The 24,335-nt window shown below is 46.3% G+C and overlaps 1 protein-coding gene across 7 annotated transcripts in view; it reads right to left on the reverse strand.

Moving 5' to 3' along the window:
* Positions 1-10,969: 10,969 nt before the first annotated feature.
* SEC16B (SEC16 homolog B, endoplasmic reticulum export factor) overlaps positions 10,970-24,335 on the reverse strand; it is a 56,889-nt gene continuing 43,523 nt past the window's right edge. For 4 of the 7 annotated variants that reach the window (XM_083507086.1, XM_083507088.1, XM_083507087.1 and 1 more), the window contains exons 20-26: positions 23,618-23,685; positions 21,664-21,810; positions 18,797-18,895; positions 14,761-14,884; positions 14,496-14,560; positions 13,810-13,884; positions 10,970-12,739 (exon numbers count right to left, since the gene is read on the reverse strand). In XM_083507086.1, the coding sequence (XP_083363212.1) occupies positions 12,668-12,739; positions 13,810-13,884; positions 14,496-14,560; positions 14,761-14,884; positions 18,797-18,895; positions 21,664-21,810; positions 23,618-23,685 (650 nt within the window). In that variant the 3' untranslated portion in view covers positions 10,970-12,667. The remainder of the gene's footprint in view (positions 12,740-13,809; positions 13,885-14,495; positions 14,561-14,760; positions 14,885-18,796; positions 18,896-21,663; positions 21,811-23,617; positions 23,686-24,335) is intronic. The other 3 variants (XM_083507091.1, XM_083507090.1, XM_083507089.1) reach the window with 1 other exon arrangement.

Raw genomic sequence — 24,335 nt, forward strand, 5'->3', positions numbered from 1 at the left:
TGGGAGGCACATTGGTATTATTTTACTATTTACTCATTCCTAATTATGTTTATCTCTGCCTTTTTTATCTTCTGTAACATGTAGGGTCAGTGTCCTCGTTCTCAGCCTGTAATTCCCCCTTTTTACGACTTTGAGAATTGTTTTCTGCTATAAATCAAGGGGCCCCTTGTCTAGGAGGAAAACATTGCCAAGGTTCTCTAAGCAGCTGGTCTTGTGCCTGGCATGAAACATTTGAAAATCTAAGCCCATTTAATTTAGGAACCTGATCAAGATATAAGCCAATATAAGCCTTGATTAAAAATGCAGTCTATATTCAGATGCCACATGGGGAGGTGTATGCTGTTTGCCCCCGGGAGCCAACGTCGCATCACCTTCTGGTTTTTGTTTTGCAAACACTTAGGCCTATCCGTGTTTCCCAATGGGCAGCTGCGCTGTCTTCTAAAGCAAAGGGAGACACCTTCTGTTGGACGAAGAGATGGGCAAGGTTTCGTCTGAATGGTCCTTGAAAGGGCTATTACAGCGAGGCTTTCTTCTCCTCACAGTTTCAAGTCTCTATCGATCCTTTTGCAAGGGTAACGCTTTCCAGGAGCGTTTCCTGCGGTCTTTTTCTCTCTCAGCTTCAGCTGCCCCATTATGCTCTGAGGAGGTAGGTGTTTGAAGAACATAGTAAATAATGAATAGGTAATGGACATATCCCGTTTTATGCCTTCAGCCTCTTTTGCCGAACTGTCACTCTCTTGCCCTTGCCAGCCCCACCACCTTCCTCCAGACTCCCTCCTTCTCCCCCCCCCTGAAATATTTGCCCCCACCTAGCTCTTTGCAAAGGGTTATGGGCAGCGCATCCCTTTGAATGGGCTGCACCAGGAACCCTATTTTCTAGCCTGAGGGCTGCACTTCCTCTGGGACCACATGCAAGTGGTGCACATGGTCAGAGGCAAAAGTGGGTAGGGTAGCAGGTGTGACTTTTACCTCTAAACAGTAGGCCACATTCCAGCCACATGCAAGTCGGAGATTTCTACACACACTTCTCTCCATAGCTGTCAACTTACAGATTTGAAAATAAGGGATCAGCAGCCAAAATAAGGGATTTTCCAAGCAACTACTGAGCCCCACTGAGCCAAAGGCAGAAAGCCCAGCCAGCAGCCAAACGAAGCCTCAAGCAGTGGTTCCCACAGCGCAGCAACCCAGCAAAGGGGATGCAGCAAGGAAAACCACCGTCACCTCTCCGCTGGGAAGTGCTGAGCAAAGGCAAGTCCCCAGGCAAGGCGGCCGATTTGATCAGCACAAGGCATGCAAGCTCCACCCCCCAGTCGTTCTTAGACTCCTTATTGGGTGAGCAATGCAGCCAAGCCTCACAGTTGGAGCCTCCCTCCTCCCTGGCTGGCAGGGAGGGAGGGAGAGGAGCTGCTTCCTTTGAAACCCAGGAAATTTAAGACCCCGTAATCTGGTGAACCGAGTTTGCTTCTCCGCTCCTCCACATGCAGCTGCTGGGTGACCTTGGGCCAGTCACACTTCTCTGAAGTCTCTCAGCCCCACTCACCTCACAGAGTGCTTGTTGGGGGGGGGGAGGGGAAGGAGAATGTTAGCTGCTTTGAGACTCCTTAGGGTAGTGATAAAGCGGGATATCAAATCCAAACTCTTCTTCTTCTTCTCTCCATCAAGACAAACAAGTGGTTTCAATAACGCTTGAAGGACCCAGTCTAGCCAGGCAAAAGCACTCAGGGAAGGCACATAGCAGCGCCAGTGAGAAATGTGGCTTGCAGAGACACAAGGCCTAGAAAGAGAGGGCTGGATTTGGCCCCTGGGACTGAGGTTCCCCACCCCTATTTTCAATTGGAAACAGCCGATATGTCCGTGCCCTAAGTTGTTTTTCAACACACTAGAATGAAAGCTGCAGTCCTGTGCACACCACTTACTTGTGTGTAAGTCCCACTAAATTCAGTGCACTTCTGAGTAAATAAGCAGATTTGAGTAACCCGTTTTCCATAAATAAATATAAAAGACAGTTAATTGTGTTTAAGGGAGCATTACGCTCAATAGACTCAAACCATGTCATTTGAATGGGATTTTTTTAAGAAGCTTCCTTATATAATCTAGCTAGCATTTCCAGGGTTGCATCGGAATGGTCTTAGGTGCCTTTAACTAGAGGTGCTATTTTTCGAACTTGGGGTTTTAAGCGTAGAAACCCTACGTGTTCTTTCCCTCACACGTACCTTGCATAGAATTAAAATGTAAGAGTGCCATCGCACAGCCCCCATGGGGAGATCTGTAGAGCGGCATCATTTCCATGAAGTCAAGGCAAGATAGGAGAGCAAAAGAGAAGACAGCTTATATAATGCAAGTGGCTGTGCCATGGGAGGAATGCCGAGTGGGCGAAAGGGGTGGCTTAAAACACCAGGAGAGGACTGACTGGACTGGAAAGGAGGAGCACTGAAGGCTTTTTAAAAAAGGGTTTAACAAGAAGAAATAGCTTCTATGTTGTACCCATCTCTGCCAATGCGAAAACCTAACACAACAGAGCATTTCCAAAGTCTCTTCTCACTGGACTCAAACCTTTTAAACCAGGGGTCAGCAAACTTTTTCAGCAGGGGGCCAGTCCACTGTCTCTCAGACCTTGTGGGGGGGGGGGGCTGGACTATATTTTGAAGGGGAAAAAATATGAACAAATTCCTATGCCCCACAAATAACCCAGAGATGCATTTTAAATAAAAGGACACATTCTACTCATGTAAAAACACGCTGATTCCCGGACTGTTCGCAGGCCGGACTGAGAAGGCGATTGGGCCGGATCCAGCCCCCGGGCCTTAGTTTGCCTACCAGTGTTTTAAACCACCACTTTCCACTCCCACTCACAAAATTCAAACCTCTGCCAGTTTAAAACTGCCACTTCACACGCCTCCACTGGTGTCTCTGCACTCCCGCTTTAGTCAAACCTGTCATTGTTTAGAATGGCAACTTTCTTCCTCTCAGTAGTTCTCCATTCCTGCTTTATTTAATTTTTATTCATTTATTTATTTATTCATTCATTGCATGTATACACCACCTTTATTTTTCAAAGAGCTCAAGGTGGTGTAAATGGTGGTTCTCCTCCTCATTTCATCCTCATAATAACCCTGTGAGGTAAGTTAGGCTAAGACATGGGTAGGCAAACTAAGGCCTGGGGGCTGGATCCAGCCCAATCGCCTTCTCAATCCAGCCCGTGGATGGTCTGGGAATCAGTGTGTTTTTACATGAGTAGAAAGTGTCCTTTTATTTAAAATGCATATCTGGGTTATTTGTGGGGCATAGGAATTTGTTCATTTTTTTAAAATATAATATTTATTAATTTTCCAACAATTTAAACACAACACTACAAAAGAAAAAGCATAAAAAGAAGACAATGCAATACAATGCAATACAAAAACACTACAAAACACTAACACAAAAAACTAATAAAACAAAAACAAAACCCATTTAAAACACATCAAACCATTTCATTATCTTATCTTTCGTTCACTTGTTTCCACGACCTCCTCACACCTCCCTTTTTGTATTCCACTTCTGTTAATTGTTTCAGCAATTCCTTTCCATCTTCCTCTGTTTTCTATCCTATAATTATCTTAACACATTCTAACCTTATTTTCCCTTTAATACTCTCTTAATCTATTTATACTTAATTCCTTATAACATTTCTACTGAAGCCATATAACTTCATTCCAACATTTTTCTAACATTCATTAATTTTACAGTATTTCTGTAAATAATCTTTAAACTTTTTCCAGTCTTCTTCCACCGATTCTTCTCCCTGGTCTCGGATTCTGCCAGTCATTTCCGCCATTTCCATATAGTCCATCAACTTCATCTGCCATTCTTCCCCATTTCCCCCCCCCCCCAAAATATAGTTCGGCCCCCCACAAGGTCTGAGGGCAGCCCGCGGCTGAAAAAGTTTGCTGACCCCTGGGTCAGATGGTGACTGGCCCACGGTCACCCAGGGAGCTTCATGGTTGAGTGGGGATTCGCACCCTGGTCTCCCAGGTCATAGTCCTGCACTCTAACCACCATGCCACACTGGTTCAAATCCCTGCCACTGCTTAAAACCACCCTTCTTCTCCACATCCCTCCTTTATTCAAACTTCTGTTCTTGGTTAAAACAGCCATTTAAAAGGGAGGGAGCAGAGGCATGGGGATAGGAGATGAACACGGAAGTGGGGATATGAACAGGGCTGCAAAATAGGAGGGTTGTCCGTTTCATAATTTGGCGGAAGGTGAATAGGGAGCTTAGTAGTTTAATGGGGTGGGAAGAGGAAACTGCAGTGAATTTGTTATGTACTGAAGTTCTCACCCTGGGCCAGCAGGGGGATACTGTAGATAGTTCAGGTCCACATATGCAAATAAGGGATCGAAAGTGACGTTCAGTGATTGGATAGTTACAGAAAGTTGTTACAGTTACGTTGTACTGGAGCTCTATATAAGCAGGCTGGCTGAACCCTTCAGTTCAGTTCAGTTCTGGCCTGTGAATAAACAAGAGCTGTTTGAAGAATCGCTGTGTCGTCTGATATGTTCACCCACAACTTAACAGAATTCATGTGCGGGGGTAGGTTGGCAAGAGCAAAGCACAAAGGGACATAGCTCCTAGTCTAAGATTAAAAAGAAAAGAAGACTTGTTCCCCTCCCCTTATTTAGTGGAACAGAGGACCCACTCTAATAAATTCCATTTTCCCCTTCCCCCTGCAGCTGCAAAATGCCCATTGTGTTGCATTTCTGCAAGCTGTGGAGTTTCAATTTGTACCACATCAATAATGCAATGGAGTACTTACTTACATCAGCGAAGGCCCTGGTGATCCATAATTTTTATCCACCGGATTCAAGTGCTGCTCAGCTACCAAGTGAAAGGCTTCTCCCCCCAGGACCTCCTACTATCAACATAGATTAAGGGATGTTACGAACATCCGGCCAGCCACCTTGCTTGTTTAGCAGGGTTCCTAATTAACTGTAAGTTTTAAACGCAGCTCCCTGGGACATTGGAAGCCTAGTTCATATGGAGGCAATATATCTATGTCTGGAGTGTAGCAACGGAGATTAGAAAAAGGTTCTCAAGTAGGAGAGAGAGAGAGAGAGAGAGAGAGAGAGAGAGAGAGAGAGAGAACAACCACATACTTCTTTACACACACTCATCTGTTATTATGTCAGGGGAAATAGCTAAAATATTATCTCTGACATCTAGGTTTCTGTTGTGGGATTGTGGTTTCTCTCTTTTTAAAGAGGAGCAAGCCTTTGATACAAGTCCTTCCCTGCAGTCTGAAGTGAGACAGCTCAGGGTCTAATGCCAGGGATTTTTCTTAGCTGCAACTTCAGATCTTTAACAGGAAATACTGTGGATGAAATGTGCATCCGACAGAACCACTGGAGAAGGAGGTTTGCACCAGGCCATTAAGACCCCGGCAGTATCTCACGGTTTGGCTGCAAGGCACTTTGTTCCAGGCCAGGGCATTCCTCCAACTGCTGTTTCCTGCCTTGGCCCTGCCCCACCTCTATGGGGACTTCCCAGCGCAGATGATCATCAGGTTTCTGGAGGCCGTCCAAAGCCAGTTTCTCACACCACAGCTTCTTCGGTATTCTCAAAAAACTTGTATACAAAGGTAGAAGTTTCACAAATTTCATATTGCCAAGACAGTCAGAGGAAAGCTCATAATAAGTGTTCCGCTCTCTTGGGGGTTCATGACATCCAAGATAGATTGCCCCATACTATTTCAATAATGCATATTGATAAACAAGCAGAGTTGCACCTCCTCCATGGAGAGAAGGCGGGAGATCCTATGGGGGTGCAATTTTTACATCTATTTTCAGTAAATGTATTCATATCTTTCAATTTATTCCAATTAGGGGCCCTTGAAGAACATGATGAATGATTAGGAACACTAGGTAGCCCAGCCCTCCTGGAAATGGGGCAGAACGTGGGCAATTATTTTTATTGCTTTTTAATGTACCATGGCTGTAGCCAATGTGGTTGCTAGGAAGTTTTTGGAATTCCCAATTCAGAAAATTTGCAGGAACAAAGTTTCAGTGGTTAGACTAGGGAAAACAATGTCTGCTAATGCTATAGCCCAATTCACAACCCTGATCCTTTTTCATATAAATATGGGTGTTAATTTCAAGCTGTGTTGAAAGCCACTTTCCCTTCAGCAGATAATTAGTTAAAAAGGAATACCTCCACGATGCATAAGTTTGTGTCTTCCCCGTAATTAACTTCTCAAATCTACAAGTCTCAATAGCTCCAATGGATCTATTGACTGCAATCACTGTCCTGGGGGAACAGCTAAGGATCCAGCCAGAGATGTGGTGGGGAAATCCCAATTTGGGAGAAAGAAAGGATATAAATGCACTAAATAATAATATCTGAAAGCAAAATATGGCAGGGGAGGATGGAGGGTTCTCAGAGTACTCAGTAAGGGAAGCATTGACAATGTTGTTTTATGTTCTCCAAGTTTATTTTTGCCAGCTACTTAAAAAACCTCAAAGACCCGTTCCCCTTCTTCTGCCTAAACCAATCACATACTCCACTGGTTTATTCTCCAACCCTGACTGATTGGTTTGACCAGAAAATCTCAGGAGCTAGGAGGTAGCCAGCAATCAGGCTCTCCAAAACCCAGAGAAATGATCATGTCTTCACTTGACACAAACAGTTGCATCCCCATTAAAAACGTGGTAATATTGTATAAATCAGTGTTTCCCAACCTTTTTTGGGCAAAGGCACACTTGTTTGATGAAAAAAATCTCGCGGCACACCACCATTACAGCCCCGTGACGTCAGCGCACAGCGTCACGCTGGGAGGGACGCACGAAAGTGAAAGTTTTCAATTTTTTTCCCTCCCCCTTGCCGGGGAACCTCCAAGCTTTGGGGGTGGGAGGGGGAGGAGGCAGCAAAGCGAGGGACTGAGGGACGGCGGCAGCTGAGGCGGCGGCGGCTGTTGTGGTGGTGGCGGCGATAGCGGGCGGAGGAGGGGGCGGCGGCGGGGCCGAGGTGGCCGGCGGCGGCGGGGGAGGCGGCGGCGGGTGGAGCAGGAGGGCGGCCGAGGCCGGTGAGGGAGTAGGGTTGCCCGGGGCTTGAGGAGCCGTCGCCGGGAGTTGCTGCTGCTGTTGTTGCTGCTGCTGCCCGGACATGCCGGCCTCCTCCTCGTCCGCTGTCTCGCGCTCCTCCCTTTTGCACGCGCTGCCCCGCCGCCGCCCCATTGGCTGGGTTCTGTCAGCTGATCCTGTGTTATTTCCTGTGTGTGTGTGTGAGGGGAGAATGGAGAGAGAAACCTCGGCGCCACCACCGCGGAGCCGCCCCCGGCTCGACGCGGATCCTCGCCGCCGCCGCCTCTCACCGCCCGACTCGCCCGCCTCCCTCCCACGGCACACCAGCCAACGTCTCACGGCACACTAGTGTGCCGCGGAACACCAGTTGGGAAACCCTGGTATAAATGACTCCTAGGCCCTGTCACATATTCCATTCCAATAGAAAAGAAGATAATATTTATCCATTGTGTCTGAAGAGTTTCTGTTAAGAATGGCCATTTCATGATACAAACTATGCCAAGAACAGCGAAAGTATTAGAAAAACTTTAGGACAATGTCATTAAATGCAACTCATTTCAATATTATACTTTTATTAACAGCTTCACACGCAGAACAGAATGGAAAGGCAGCTTCTGACCCAACCAAACCAAATGCACAAGACACGCATGCCTGGATGACACTGCTGCAATAAGCATCAAAGCATCCACAGAATCCACGTTCCGATTATCCATTCTGGGCCACAAAGAGTCTTCCAGAAAAACAGCCCCGGAACACAATGATTAAGCTATCCAAATAACCCAAATGCGCCAGTCGCGCACAACTGGATGGCGTTCATGAAGTATGCCACGCAACATCCATAGAAGCAAATTACCCATTCTGGGTCGTCAACTCTATTCCAGTTTCTGATGCAGCCAGATGAACCAAATTCATGGGTCATACATGACTCGATGAGGTTCCAGCCCAGTTCTGCTTTTTGGAAAGGTGGGTGGATGATAGCACACTTCCTGGTGGTATTGGCATCGCGCTTCCTGGTGGTACTGGGAATATTTAGTGGTACAGATTTCAGCAGCAGTGAAAAGTTAACAAGCCAAACTTGCAACTCTTTGAACCAGGCCATTGTAATTGCACAACTTGTTCTGCTGTCGTGCCTGATGAAATGTGCTGTCCCTTGAACTCTGTTTTATTGAGGTGATGACGGCAAGCATTGCCATGCACTGTTATTTTTCTAACCGTGTCTCCTACCTACACAGCTCTCAAACTGCACGACACGATTAGGGGGATAGTGGTGCTTAATGGTACTAAAGCAGCTTCGTAAAGAAAACCAAGGTCATCGTAAATTACACAGGTTTTATTTAGTCTTCTTAACTCTTGTCCTCAGTTCATCATGCATCTCATGTTTTCCATTTATTTCTCATACAGAATAAGAAAAAATGCAGACTTTTTCCCATTGAAAAGAAGCTGGAAATTCTAAGGACAATTACTTTGTATTATTTTTTGAAATGTGAATTTCACTGAAAATATGTTTTAATGTTTAATGTTTTAATGTTTCTTACTTAAACTGAGCAATCTTTATAAGGACATCTTTATAAGAAATAGATTTTTTGTTAACGCAAAGATGTTTCTTTGAAAAATGTGAATGTATCATACGTACTGTATTTTTCCGTGTATAAGACACCACCTATTTTGGGGGACTCCAAATTAAGAAAACACCCCTCAGCACTACCCATATATAAGACAAGCCCCAATTTTAAACTAACTTTTTTGGTAAAGAAACCTAGTCTTATACACGGAAAAATACGGTACTTTTGCCATAGAAATGCTTTCTTTAAATAAATGACTTGTTTTCATTTCTCGTTTTCTTATGCATTTTGCAATAATCATTCTGTTTGCTTCTTCTAGTACAGCATTAATTCATGCAGCTACAGCCAAAGTGAATTATTTTTCTCTAAAGGAAAAGTTAAGAAGGAAAGCTTCACAAACCCTTTGAGCAATTATTGCGGGCGTGTGAGGCTTTTCAGCTCCACCAAAGCCAATAAACAAAAAACAATTAGGGCCAACAACACAACAGAGGATCAATGAGCGAGTAAACTTTTAAAATAGCCAAATAGTAAAACAAAGTACGAACTGTGTCTCCTCCCCCTCCTCACCACTTTTTGGGCTTTTTTTCCACTCTTCCACTCCTGCCAAACCAGCTTTCCCCTTCGTTTGTCATCTTTTGCCAGCTGAGCAGAAGCTGTCCCCCACTCCCCAATTTATCCTAACCCCATAATTCCTGCAACTATCCCAAAATTCTGCAGGTTAGTTTTCTAGGGATACCTCTACAGTGTATTGATGGATTCATTTTAAAAATGCCCCACAAAACCAAAAAGATGCTAATCTCTTTTAGTCCACCCACCCAAATAACAAATAACTATAAAAGGTACTTGGCACAAAAAAAACAGCAACCCTGGGTCTATCTGTTTGTAATTTGGCCGGTTTCTATGTTGTATGCCATTTCCATATAAATTGCTCACAAAACAATAGGAGCGAACAAAGGAATAAGGGAAAGCCTTCCGCTCCATGCCTCGCTTGTGAGCTTCCAGGGGTACCTGGCTGGCTACATCTCAGAATGTAGATATGCCTTGGTCTCACCCAAATAGGCAAGGTTTCTGCTCTTGGCCAGAAAACTGCCGAATGAAAATTTCCCCTTGCCATGCATAGCTAGGCGCAGCAGATGAACAGGTCCCTGGAGGTGCCATGCCTGGCATAGGAAGCTCACCCTCAACAAATTTATGATTACAGTGGTACCTCAGGTTAAGTACTTAATTCATTCCGGAGGTCTGTTCTTAACCTGAAACTGCTCTTAACCTGAAGCACCACTTTAGCTAATAGGACCGTGCCGCTGCTGCGCGATTTCTGTTCTCATCCTGAAGCAAAGTTCTTAACCCGAGGTACTATTTCTGGGTTAGCGGAGTCTGTAACCTGAAGCGTATGTAACCCGAGGTACCACTGTACTCATGTTTGTAAACAACAGTAGCCTATAAAAATCCAAGTCTTCTCATGTCTAAAATAAAGCCCAAGAATTGCACAACTTTTAGAAAACATCTGAAGGCTTAGGGAAGTTTTTAATGTCCAACATTTTATTATTTTTTATATCTTGCTGGAAGCCGCCCAGGGTGGCTGGGGAAACCCATCCAGATAGGCAGGGTATACACAATATTTATTATTATTATTATTATTATTATTATTATTATTATTATTATCTATCAAGGTGTAGCTGCACACCAAACTATTGGGGTCTTTATTTTATTTTTTTAAAGATATTCATTAAAGTTTTTAAAGTATAACATTGAAAATGAAAAAAATAAAAATAAAAAAACAAAATACAAAATACAACATAAAAACAGTTTAAAAAACAAATAATTTTCCATAACATATCTTCCTTACACTTATTTCCCCGGACCTCCTCATACCTCCCTTCTTTGTATTCCACTTCAATTTGTTAGTTCAGCAAATCCTTACCATTAAGCTTTTACCCATTTATAAACCTTTTTTTCGTATCTCCTAAAGCGTTACAGCTGGAAACCACTTAGTTTCTATCCAACATCCTTCTAACATTCATTAATTTTACAATATTTCTTTAAATAGTCTTTGAATTTCTTCCAGTCTTCTTTCACCAACTCTTCTCCCTGGTCTCGGATTCTGCCAGTCATTTCTGCCAATTCCATGTAGTCCATCACCTCTATTGGGGTCTTTATTTACTCCACAAATTAAGTGTAACAATAGGAAGGATGGCCTAATCTGTGCCATCTGAGACCCATCAGTTGTAGGGGAGGGCTACTTTTCTTATGTAACCCTCTCACCTCTTCACTGGCAGAAGGTAAGGTTGTGGTCAAGGGGGTCTACTAGTGTTCACTGCACACACACACCAACACACACAGAAAAGCCTGGATTTCAATTTCGAAACTGTTTTTTATTTAAACGTGGGGGGAAAGGGAGAATAACTTGCAGCATCAACTGTTTTGTATTAGAAAAAACAAAGAAGGGTGATAACACAGGGTTAAAGGGCAACCCAGTAGTCTAATATACCACCTAAAGTCCAGACATGACAAAGAGATACGTCACATGGGCAATTGGGAACCTACAAATAACTCTACGAACGGTGCAAATTTCCCTACTTTTCCCTGCAAGATTCCTGTTGCGCTTGCCCCCTGCTTCCAGGCTTTCCGTCGGCACGTGGTTGGCAGCTGCAAGAATAGGAGGCTGGAGTAGATGAGCCTTTGGTCGGATCCAGCAGGGCTCTTCTTAGGTTTTCTGAAACCACTCCAAGCAACGTTGTTGTCTACTTACTGCTGAGTTGGTCCACGTAGGTCTTCCTTTCTCAGGCATGCTAGGTTGGCCAGCCTTCTCAGTGATTGAGGTTTTGGAGAAGACCTGAGAAAGATGAGGCCACCACAATACAAAGCCCTCTCCAGGTGTATGTTCATAGCAGTTCTCACAGACCGGCAAGTCCTCAGACAGCAGCACTTCAGCCAGGCAGAAAGGAGACTCAACTCAGGAGACACCATCCCATCTTCACCTCCACCCAGTTCACGGGCTTGTTACTATTATTCTGTTTTTTAGTCATGTTAGATTAGGATCACAGTCATTCACTGGGCAGTGGGAATAACATCCAACCAAATGTAGTTTTTGCAGCCTGATCGTTTTACACGAGTCCATGTACTCTCAGTTCACATGTAAGTTGACTTATTCCCAAGTGATTTAAGCTGTTTCAGGGGTTCAGCCTCCTGCAGTACGTCCAATCCTGGGCACATTTGCTCAAAATTAAGTGGTTTGCACCCAAGCAAAGGATCATAGGATTGCAACCCCAAAGTGTGACCCTAGGCATATTTACTTAGAAGTAGGTCTTATTCTGTTCAATGGCTTTTGTCACGAGTAAGTGTATGTAGGATTGCAGCCTCAGCACCCACACTTTCATGGGAGCAAGCTTCATCGGACTTACTTCTAAGTAAATAGCCACAGAGGTCGGCCGCATGCCTTGTAAGATTTATTCACACTAAATAGACGTCAAGTGGGTCTGAAAGTATGGCAGCAGCCATCCTAAAGGAGCAGAGGTCCCCCATTCCCCAAAAGGAGCCTCAGTTATTCTTCCTTATGACTGGATCATGACCAGCTGTGTCTACTGGCCATGAAGAGAGTCAGCTCCGCCTTATTTTCCCAGAGCTTCTCATCTCCTTGAAAAATAGGGCTGTAATCCTTACCCCACTTCAGTGGGAGAAAGTCCCATTCTATAAAAGGAAGTGGGAGTCTTCCTTTATTTCCCTTTTGATTAACTTCTGACCCCCCCAGGGCTGACCTGAGATACCTTTCCTTTTGTTCTTGTTGCGCATGAAAAGAGTTGCACCTGAATAGCACCTGCTTAACAACACTTTAAACAAACGAAAAGGGGGGGAGGTATACCTTCACCCCCTCAAACTTTTGCTTATACTCTTTGGCTACAGAGCTGCAACACCAGAGGATGAGGGGAAGGAAAGGGCAGCCAGCTGCCTAACTCAGATCGGACTGGTTTTCTTCAGGCAAGCGGATGGTTTCTGATCTGCCAGAAGGCAGAAACATCTCCGTAGTTAATACATACACACACACACATGTATTATTGTGGATGAGGTGGGTAGCGTCGCTGAAAAATCCTTGGGCCGGTGCCTGAGGCTGCTGCCGTGGTAACCTGTTAAAGAAAGAATTAGAAATTCAACTTCACGCAAACCCTTCAAAAATAATGCAACCCAGAAGCAAACGGAAGTTAAATAAACATTTGCACATGCAACCCATTTGGATACAAGGCCTCCATTTTCATGCATTTTATAGTCATGGATTTTGAGAAGCTTAACAGAATTTTAGACACGCACCCTCTCAAATAGTCTTAGCTCTCCCTCTACACGATGGCACGATGGCAGGGCCAGCCTTGAGCGCAGCTCTACACTCAAACCAGCACCTGCATCAGACGTGCTTCATGAGCTTTGACAAAGGACCTTTGCCAAATGGTAACTGTCCATGAAACCAGCCAAAAAACCAAAAAAAAACCTACAATGGAGAGGTATCATGGTTCTTATCCGAGTGTAAACTACACGTGCATAAGCAGTATAGCTCCAGGGAGAAAGAGCAGGAAAGGCGACCCCCGCCCCGTGCCCTAACAACAGGCTGCCGCTTGAACAAGAGAGATGGACTTGAACACGCTTCCCTAACTTGGCTACTCCAGTTGTTGTAGGACTGAATCCCTTATCACCCCTTTGAATCAGGCTCTTAAGGAACTCGATAGTCCAAACAGGGGTCAGCAAACTTTTTCAGCAGCGGACCGGTCCACTGTCCCTCAGACTTTGTGGGAGGCCAGACTATATTTTGAAAAAAAACATAAAAATGAATGAATTCCTATGCCCCACAAATAACCCAGAGATGCGTTCTAAATAAAAGGAAACATTCTACTCATGTAAAAACACCAGGCAGGCCCCACAAGTAACCCAGAGATGCATTTTAAATAAAAGGACACATTCTAATCATGTAAACACGCTGATTCCTGCACCGTCCACGGGCCGGATTTAGAAGGCGATTGGGCCAGATCCGGCCCCCGGGCCTTAGTTTGCCTACCCATGGTCTACGCTTTGCAGAAGGCTGAACAAGGAGGGATGCCTGGCCTCACCCAAGAAAACAATTCTTACATTGCTGCTGCGGTTGTTACCATCATTACTAGAGTTTATTTGTATACAACATTGCGGGAACGCACATGCGCAGAAACCATACCTGAGCAGGACGGTAAAGAGGAACTGCCCCTCCTCTTGGGGGTGGAGGCACATGATCAGGGATGGAGAAAGTAGCCTGAAACATGAAGCAGAAGAGCCAAGGCGTGAAACCCAGTGAAGATGCCAGGATCCGTTGCTGGGGGGGGGGGGCAGAGGAGGAAGGGGGCAGCAGAACCACCAGAAATGCAGGACATTATATTGGGAGATAAGTGGGTGGTGCTGTGGATTAAACCACAGAGTCTAGGATTTGCCGATCAGAAGGTTGGCGGTTCGAATTCCCGCGACAGGGTGAGCTCCCGTTGCTCAGTCCCTTCTCCTGCCAACCTAGCAGTTTGAAAGCACACCAGTGCAAGTAGATAAATAGGTACCGCTCCAGCGGGAAGGTAAATGGCGTTTCCATGTGCTGCTCTGGTTTGCCAGAAGCGGCTTAGTCATGCTGGCCACATGACCCAGAAGCTGTCTGCCGGCTCCCTCGGCCAATAAAGCGAAATGAGCACCGCAACCCCAGAGTCGTCTGCAACTGGACTTAATGGTCAGCGGTCCCTTTACCTTTACTATATTGGGAGAAATGCTCTCAAGGCAGCTGGATTTGCACTTCTGTCAACAGGGATTCAGAGGAGCAGTTTTCCAAAGTTGAGGCCTCTCCTCACAAGGAACATGTTATTCCCGCCCCCACATTTCTCTCACCTGGCCTCCGGCATCTGGAAACATGGAGCCTTCCCTGTTGCTATGGCCCAGTGGAGTTTTGGCCCCTGTGACGAAAAAAGTGCAATGAGATTATTTCAGTTTGTACAAGGGGGCCTTACCACTCCCCACAAAAGCTTCTACAAAAGACTGGGGGATCCCTCCAGAGTTATTTGTGGGGTCCTATGGCCCACAGCAAGGTTCGTACACAGCCTTTATTACCACCTGTCAGGAACACATTCCGCAACGCACACAGGAAGATACTTACGAAGAGAGCTTTTTGGGAGAGGGTTGCCACCTGTGGGCGGCAGGTGAGGAACAGCTGGAGGAGGAAGTAATGAAGGCCTTGTCTCCTCCACAGGAGGAAGGGATGGTTGTGAAGTCACCTGCTGCTGCAGAACGGAAATAACATATCAGTGATGGAGCCAGGTAGAATTTACCCTCAGTCTACCTTTGTTAGGAGGGACACAGGTGGCACTGGGGGCTAAACCACAGAGCCTAGGGCTTGCCGATCAGAAGGTCGGCAGTTCGAATCCCCGTGACGGGGTGAGTTCCCGTTGCTCGGTCCCTGCTCCTGCCAACCTAGCCGTTCGAAAGCACATCAAAGTGCAAGCAGATAAATAGGTACCACTCCAGCGGGAAGGTAAACAGCGTTTCCATGCTGTAGTGGTTGGGAGTTACTCGTGCATAATCCTGCTCCGTTTGAGCATTAGATTGCCTGGTTAAACCATCCGGACTGCACAGCCCATCTCAGCGTGGCTGCCCTTAGTCACTCGTAGAATCTGTCTGTGGGCGTTTCTTAAAGCGTTGCCAACATAAGAGTTGTTTGACGCCCAATCGTCTCCGCCTCTCACTGCGCGGGAGTCTCCTGCGCAGGGTGGGCGTGGGCAGCGGGGTGCTTGGGCTCTCCTCACTAACTTCCAACGAAGAGTCCTGGAGCCCCTGCACCTCCCTGTCCCGTTGCTCTCCTGGATCCCTGGTGTTACACTCATTCTCTTCCCCTTCTTCCCAGCTGAGTCTCCCCCTAGCGCTGGGACCTTCTCCTGCAGAATCAGAGACCCTCTCCTTCTCCCGTGCCTCTGATGTCAGTTCCCTGACACATGCGCTGCTCTGGTTCGCCAGAAGCGGCTTAGTCATGCTGGCCACATGACCCGGAAGCTGTACGCCGGCTCCCTCGGCCAATAAAGCGAGATGAGCGCCGCAACCCCAGAGTCGGTAACAACTGGACCTAATGGTCAGGGGTCCCTTTACCTTTACCTTTGTTAGGATCCCAACAGATTTCCCCACCACTTCTTTTTTAATGTATTTTTTAAAATGATCACTCAGTACTAGATCCTGCACTTGACTTGGGGGAGTGTGGTTTCCCTAATTTGTTTTGTTTTGATTTGTACTTTCACAAACCTTGTAGTACATGCTGATACCTGCCTCTGGTTTCTTCATTTGCCTGCAACCCTGTTGGCCCTCGCCAACTGAGCTTGCTATTAGGGGAGCGGATCATTATTTTTTGACCACCATTGCGAAAACTTATGACAAGCCACGTGGCTGCAGGCTCACCATAATGACACGGGGAATTGGGAACAGAATACAGGATTTGAGAGGCATCTTTCAGAGGAGACAACCCTGGAAATATGAAGCAAGGTCCTATAAAGTGGTTTGCGCCCCCCTCCCCCCCTCCGAACTCTTGGGTGTCGCTGAAGTTATTGGCAGGCCAATTCAGCCTGCTGTAGCAATTGTAATGCGCTGTGATAATGCTATATGATTTTTAATTGCCTCTTTATTGCCTCTTTTATTTCATATACTGTATTTTGCTCTACTACAATTTGAATCCCACAGAATTCAAATCCCACAACGGAGGAAATACAAGAAGCAATAAAAAAAAAAGTACAATTGGCAATCAATGTGAATATTCAACATATGGACGCGCCATTTCCCGTCTACAACCACAAATCCACAGTTTGGGAAACCCTGGGCTAATAAAACTCAGAAGTCAGAGTTCCAGCAGATGAAATTCAGTAACTTGGACAATTCCCTAATCCTTTTCCATCGCTCCTGTTCGCTCCTCCTTTGGCATTCCTGACCTGTGCCCCTTCCTCCTCCTCTATTCTCTGTCATAGAATCATAGAATTGTATAGTTGGGAGGGATCCCAAAGGTCATCTAGCCCAACCCCCTGCAATGCAGGAATCTCAGCTAAAGCATCCATGACAGGTGGCCCTCCAACCTCTGCTTAAAAACCTCAAAGGAAGGAGAGCCCAAAGGAGCCCATTCCACTGGCGAACAGCTCTTGCTGTCAGAAAGTTATTCCTGATCTTTAGCCGGAATTTCCTTTCTTGCAACTTGAAGCCATTTGTTCGAGTCCTGCCCCCCAGAGCAGGAGAAAACAAGCATGCTCCCTTCTCCATGCAACAGCCCTTGAGATATTTGAAGGTGGCTATCATATCTCCTCTCAGTCTCCTCTTTTCCAGGCTAAACATATCCAGCTCCTTCCATCGTTCCTCATAAGGCTTGGTTTCCAGACCCCTGATCATCTTGGATGCCCTCATAGAATCATAGAGTTGGAAGAGACCACAAGGGCCATCGAGTCCAACCCCCTGCCAAGCAGGAAACACCATCAGAGCACTCTTGACATATGGTTGTCAAGCCTCTGCTTAAAGACCTCCAAAGAAGGAGACTCCACCACACTCCTTGGCAGCAAATTCCACTGTCAAACAGCTCCTCTGCCCACGTTCCAGCTTGTCAACATCCTTCTTAAATTGTGGTGCTCAGAACTGGATACATTATTCCAGCTGTGGTCTGACCAAGGCAGAATAGAGTAGTACTATTACTTCACTATACTTCTGTTGAGGCAGCCTAGAATAGCATTAGCTTTTTTTGCTGCTGCATCACACTGTTGACTCACATTAAGCTTGTGGTCCACCAAGACCCCAAGATCTTTTCCACATGTACTGCTAGTAAGCCAGGTGTCTCCCATTTTATATTTGTGCAGCTGGTTCTTCCTTACTAAGTGCAAAACCTTACATTTGTCTCTAATGAAATTCATTTTGTTAGTTTGAAAGCCCAGGTCTGTTGTTGTCTGTACGTTTCCGAGCACAATTCAAAGTGTTGGTGCTGACCTTTAAAGCCCTAAACGGCCTCGGTCCAGTATACCTGAAGGAGCGTCTCCACCCCCGTTGTTCTGCCCGGACACTGAGGTCCAGCACCGAGGGCCTTCTGGCAGTTTCCTCATTGCGAGAAGCAAAGCTACAGGGAACCAGGCAGAGGGCCTTCTCGGTAGTGGCGCCCGCCCTGTGGAACGCCCTCCCATCAGATGTCAAAGAGAAAAACAACTACCTGACATTCAGAAGACATCTGAAGGCAGCCCTGTTCAGGGAAGTTTTTAATGTGTGATATTTTAGTGTATTTTTGGTCTTTGTTGGAAGCCGCCCAGAGTGGCTGAGGAAACCCAGCCAGATGGGCAGGATACTACTACTACTACTACTACTAATAATAATAATAATAATAGTTTATTATTATTATTATTATTATTATTATTATTATTATTATTATTATTTCAGCCCTTGCCAAAGAATTCTAAATGCGATGTGAATTATCGAACAGACAAAATCTATGCAAAATTTCTTCCTCCACCCTTCTTTCCTTTCCACTTCATTTCTGATACTACAATTTTAAGTCCACCAATGTCTCATGACACCAACACACAACAGGCGTTTATGAACTACACTCCTTGCGTGGATCTGTGGCAGCCATTTTCAGGCTGTGCACCAGAGAACCCTGAGGCCCCATGGATGTTTATCAGTGTGCAGACCACAATGGTAGTTGTTAGGAAAGGCTGAGGAACTTTGGGTGTGGGGTTCTTCTGATAATAAAATAATAATAATAATAATTTATTATTTATACCCCGCCCATCTGGCTGGGTTTCCCCAGCCACTCTGGGCAGCTTCCAACAGAATATTAAAATACAATAGTCTATTAAACATTAAAAGCTTCCCTAAACAGGGCTGCCCTCAGATGTCTTCTAAAAGTCAGGTAGTTGTTTTTCTCTTTGACATCTGGTGGGAGGGCGTTCCACAGGGCTGGTGCCACTACCGAGCAGGCCCTCTGCCTGGTTCCCTGTAGCTTTGCTTCTCGCAATGAGGGAACCGCCAGAAGGCCCTCGGCGCTGGACCTCAGTGTCCGGGCAGAACAATGGGGGTGGAGACGCTCCTTCAGGTATACTGGACCGAGGCCGTTTAGGGCTTTAAAGGTCAGCACCAACACTTTGAATTCTGCAGCAAGAAAAATTCCTCTTAAAGAGATCCTGCATTACCTGAGAATCTGGAGCAGCAGCAGATGGTACCTTTTTGGAGGGTTCAGCTTCTTTAGAGGGTTTTGATCGGAACCAACGGAACCAGCCAGACCCAGAGGCCTGGAAAAATAGAAAGGGTGGGTTCAACACTGTGCTATTGCAAATGTTGCATCTGTATATCAGCTTGCCAGACAGAACAACCCACCCTCTTTCCCTGAGCTCTGCTCTGCAGGTTCTCCAGGTCCCTTCAGAGGCAATTTCAAAGGGGTGCAAGATAATTGGGGGGGAGCCCTGATGCGCAAGCAGAAGCTCTTGTACGAGACTTCTGCTGGCAGAGTTTGGAAGGTGAACCCTGCCCAAAATCTGGAGTGAGAGAGCTGGTAGCTTTTTCTTCAAGAGAGCTAATAAGTACCAGAGGGACACAGAGAGGCACCAAAAACCCATGTAGACAGTCATTTGTTTGTACTGCAAACCCTGATGTTTTGCAAGGCACACATACTTTTACAAATAAATAATTTCTTGTTTTGCTCTACCTGAACACAAGAAATGTCCCAGATTCTTAACTCAGTTTCACATATGACACCAAGAAGAGCATGTGAGCCAGTGTGGTGTAGTGGTTCAGAGCGGTAGTCTCGTAATCTGGTGAACCGGGTTCGCTTCCCCGCTCCTCCACATGCAGCTGCTGGGTGACCTTGGGCCAGTCACACTTCTCTGAAGTCTCTCAGCCCCACTCACCTCACAGAGTGTTTGTTGTGGGGGAGGAAGGGAAAGGAGAATGTGAGCCACTTTGAGACTCCTTAAAGGGAGTGAAAGGCGGGATATCAAATCCAAACTCTTCTTCTTCTTCTCCTTCTTCTCCCTTGTCTCACACACAAACACACACACACACCTAATACAGGAAAGAATGTGGAAGACAAATGATTGTGAAGTTCTAACCATAGATTTTATGTTCCGGTTTTCACAAGTCTGTGAAAATACCGTTAGACTCTGCGAGAGAATATCAAGCAGATGAAGGAAACCCCAATCGCACCTGTTGGTGACACAGGAATATAAGCAGTGCCTTACTGGATCAGAATACGGTTCATCTTGCCCACTACTCAGCTTCCAACAGATGCCATTTGGGTGCTTCCTCCAGGAAGCCTCCAAGCAGGGCACAAAGTTCTGCAGCCTTCAGCTGTTGCCCTGCTATCTGCCATTCATGCTGCCTCTCAACATGGAGATTCCATTTAGCTACCATGGCTAATAGAATCTCGCTGCCTCGTCCTGACAATGGCTGTCGAATTCTTCTTTTAAAACCATCTAAGCTAGCAGGTAAGGGATGCGGGTGGCGCTGTGGGTTAAACTACAGAGCCTACCTAGGGCTTGCCGATCAGAAGGTCGGCGGTTCAAATCCCCACAACGGGGTGAGCTCCCGTTGCTCAGTCCCAGCTCCTGCCAACCTAGCAGTTCGAAAGCAAGTCAAAGTGCAAGTAGATAAATAGGTACCAATCCGGTGGGAGGTAAACGGCGTTTCCGTGTGCTGTTCGGAAGTGGCTTAGTCATGCCGGCCACATGATCCAGAAACTGTACGCCGGCTCCCTCGGCCTATAGAGCGGGATGAGCGCGCAACCCCAGAGTCATCCACGACTGGACCTAACGGTCAGGGGTACCTTTACCTTTAAGCTAGCAGGTATCACCATATTGTGCAGCAGGAGACAGAGGCACTTCCCTGACCTCCCAGCTGGTGAGTCACTGCTGTTTACCAGTGTGCTGGGCCCGGGGGTTAACCCGATCAATGCAGTCCAGGTCCGGTCCCGAATCCAAGGATTCCGTGAGGAGTCAGTCCAACAGGGCCAAGGCAAGTCTCAAGGCAGGAAACCAGGCTAGGTCGGGCACAGGGTCTCAGGCAGGTTCCAGCAAGCAGCAATGTTGCTCCTGCAACCTGGGGCGGGGTCTGACAGCTTTTTATCTTTGTTGGGGTAACGGCCGGTCCTGATCCCCCGGTGACTCACCTCCCTGTCCCGCCCAAAGGCGAGCACTCCTCCTGCAAGTACTCAGGTCTCTCCTTCTCTCAGACCTCAGTCTCTGCAGCTCGGGAGATGTCGGTGGGTTACTAGACCCAGAGGCCGCCTCAGCCTCTCCTGACCCAACTGGTAGCGGAGCAGCTGTAAGTGATGGCCCAGTTGGAGGCAACGAGGGAATCCCTGCATCTGGAGCCAGGGCAGGCTCAGGCCCCTGACTCGGCCCAGCTGGTGTTTGTTGCAGGGGAACCTGTGCAGACTGGGACTCTTCAGGGTCAGGCCCCAGACTTGGTTCAGATGCTGACTGAGGCAGAGGATCCGGTGTGGACTGAGACTCCTCCGGTTCCGAGTTCGAGCCTGAGTCCATCACAACCAGGCGGAATGAGATCAGCTCAGTGAAAATGCCCTAATGAGCCACTCTGATGTTCCTGCCAGCGCATTCACACTGCCCTGTCCTCCCCACCATCTCTCCCCTCCCACTCCAGTAAGCGGCAGTGACTCAGCTGCCGGGAGGTCAGGTAAGTGCTTCTGCCCCAGGCCCCACCACACCGTCTGCTACTGGTATGTTCAGGACAAAGAACCCCATACATTAAGACTACAAACCCTATGCACACTTACCTGGCCGTAAGCTAAACACAGCAGGAGTCATTCCTGAGGAAACATGTATAGGACAGGGCTGTACTTAAACGCTGTGTGAAGTTCTATATGAATGAATTAATTGCAATACTCCCAGCCACCTGAAAGGTGAATTAGACCTTGATCGTGGCTCTAAATCCAAGAGGACATGATTCTGTCCTTCCTAATCTGCTGCAAAGCAGAAATGAAATCCTGTGGGCCTGGGCATATTTTTCAGACACCGCAGGTGCCCTTCTCAGTCATATGCCTCACCTTTGCTTCTTTTTGTTCCGTTTCATCCTGTGGTAGCTTCTCTGATGTGGCTTCCTCCCCTGATGCTTCTGGGAGCTGTGGAACATCCTCGACCATGGATATTGTGGAACTCTCAGAAATGGTCCGGGTCCGGGCATTTAAAGTGTTCTGGCACCAAAAAGAAAACATGGAGCAGGTTCTCTTCACTGGAAAAACTTCGTGGCTTCATCTTACCGGTTTATATTGTAACCTTATCCCCTAAGGGCCTCTCCTGACATCACTCGCCATCACACGAGTCCTGAGAGACAGATCAGTATTTCTCCTGTGGGAGCGGAAAGGGCCAAATGAGGCTGGAACATGGCAGCCTCGGACAAGTCACAAAGGAAGTCCTGCTATGGCAGAGTTGGGACGTGAGCCCAAGCTTCCTGAACCCACTGACTTTTTGAAATTGCTGTATAGTTTAAAGAAAAAATTAAATGCCGTATAACCATTAAAGCAACAGCTCTCCCCTAACATTCCTCTAGACCACATGGCTCACTGTTTGTTTGTTTGTTTGTTTGTTTGTTTGTTTAAAAAAAAATGCTTGATTGTTCTGCCTGGCCTTTGGCTTGGAATCAACTTGATCCCCTTCCCCTCTTTCCTTTTTCCTTTCTCCTTCTGTGATGGAACTCCTATTTGGGGACTTCCCTGGGTTTTTTCTGGCCCACGTGTGACCAGTCTGAATAGTTGACCTTGGTGAAGATTTGACGTTTTCATCCCCCCAAAGTTTTTGATTTGAGTTTCTATTGAAATGAGGCTGAATTTTAATGTTGTGTTTTAATCTTGTTTTTAAGTTGTATCTTAATCAATTGTTTAATATCTGGTGTTAGCTGCCGTCTTGGCTGGGGAGGGCGGGGTATAAATAAAATTATTACTTATTATTATTACTATTATTATTATTAGTTTAAAAAACCAACAACCTCAAAGCGGTTTACAAAAAGATTAAAAGCAATACAGTAAAATCGAGAAAAATTCACAACCCTACTTTAAAACATACAAAAGTTTAAATACTGAAACAGATTAAAATTCCCTCAGTTTTCTAAGCATTTGGGTTGGCTTGTCTAAACAAGAATGTTTTCAAGCAGGCAGCAAAAAGAATCAGATAGGAAGGGACCCTGAGGGTCATCTAGTCCAACCCCCAGAGTAATGCACGAATCCTGCCCACAGCCGTCCCTGGTGGGCTCAAACCACCAACCTTCTGGTTAGCAGACAGACGCACTGACCCACTGCACCACAGGAGGGCAAGGGCAGAGGCACGTCAGCTGAGACGGGGGGGGGGTGCATGTGTCAACAAGAACAAAGCAGTAATAAGAAGATGAGCCCTGCTGGGTCAAACCAAAGGCGTCTCTCCCCATCTGAGAAGCTCACAAGCAGGACATACAGGCAGTCGCCCTTTCTCAGTGGCTTTAGCCATCATGACTAGCAGAAATTAAATTCATTTCACATTGGAAGCAGAGGTTTATCAAATTTGGACCTTCCAAAACAATATGACAATTGAAACACAACGGTTCTTCGAAATTCATACTTTCAAAATTCATCCAGATTTTGTGATGCAATTCTCCAGCCATCCAAAGATCACAAAAGTGATTGTATTAGGTGAAAGTGTGCATAAAAACCTAACATGTTAGTGAAAGTAACATTTAAAAAACAGGTCAACAATGCATATGAAGTGGTGCTTATTAGTAGCAATTTGCACAAAAATGTTGAAGGATGCTCGTGAGCAGCTATTAAAAGGAAATCCACCAATTGCTTCAGAAAGGTGGGAAACTAAATTTAAGATTGGATTAAAATGAGAAATGGGGAGGTCTTTCCACCCCTAACAGCCACTGTAAGCCTTATCCTCTGTGGATTTGCCTAATCCCACTTTAATTTAATTTATCACCATATCTTGTGGCAGTGAGTTCCATAGTTCAGCTACCCCCCCCCCAACTCTCACCTGATGCTCCGGAATGCTCTCCTGATCACCCAGGAAGTGGTACGGGCCACAGGATTCCGCGGTGCCCCCTGCAGATTACACCACAACAGGTTTTATTGTACCCACCAGCCAAGATCTGGAGTTCAAAATGGCAAGAGCTGTTAGGGGGCAGTTCCCTGGAAATGGCGTCTGCAGCCAAAGTGTCCAGGACACAAGCACTGCCAGGTACAAACAAAGGCAGAAGCAGGAAGCAAACTCTTATGCCTTTCCGCAAAAGCAGGGACCTGCTTCCCCCCCCCCCCGCCCCCCTCCCAATCCTAAGCATGTCTGCTGAGAAGCAAGTCCTGCTGGTTTCAATAGTGCCTGGTTCTATGTTGGGACAGGGCTCCTATGCCTTTAAAAAAAAAAGAAAGATGAATTTTAACAGGGAGAAATGTAAAGTATTGCACTTGGGCAAAAAAAATGAGAGGCACAAATACAAGATGGGTGACACCTGGCTTGAGAGCAGTACATGTGAAAAGGATCTAGGAGTCTTGGTTGACCACAAACTTGACATGAGCCAACAGTGTGACACGGCAGCTAAAAAAGCCAATGCAATTCTGGGCTGCATCAATAGGAGTATAGCATCTAGATCAAGGGAAGTAATAGTGCCACTGTATTCTGCTCTGGTCAGACCTCACCTGGAGTACTGCGTCCAGTTCTGGGCACAATTCAAGAAGGACACTGACAAACTGGAACG

This window comes from Podarcis liolepis (genome assembly GCF_965112155.1).
Source record: "Podarcis liolepis genome assembly, chromosome: 6".
Classification (NCBI taxonomy): Eukaryota; Metazoa; Chordata; class Lepidosauria; order Squamata; family Lacertidae; genus Podarcis; species Podarcis liolepis.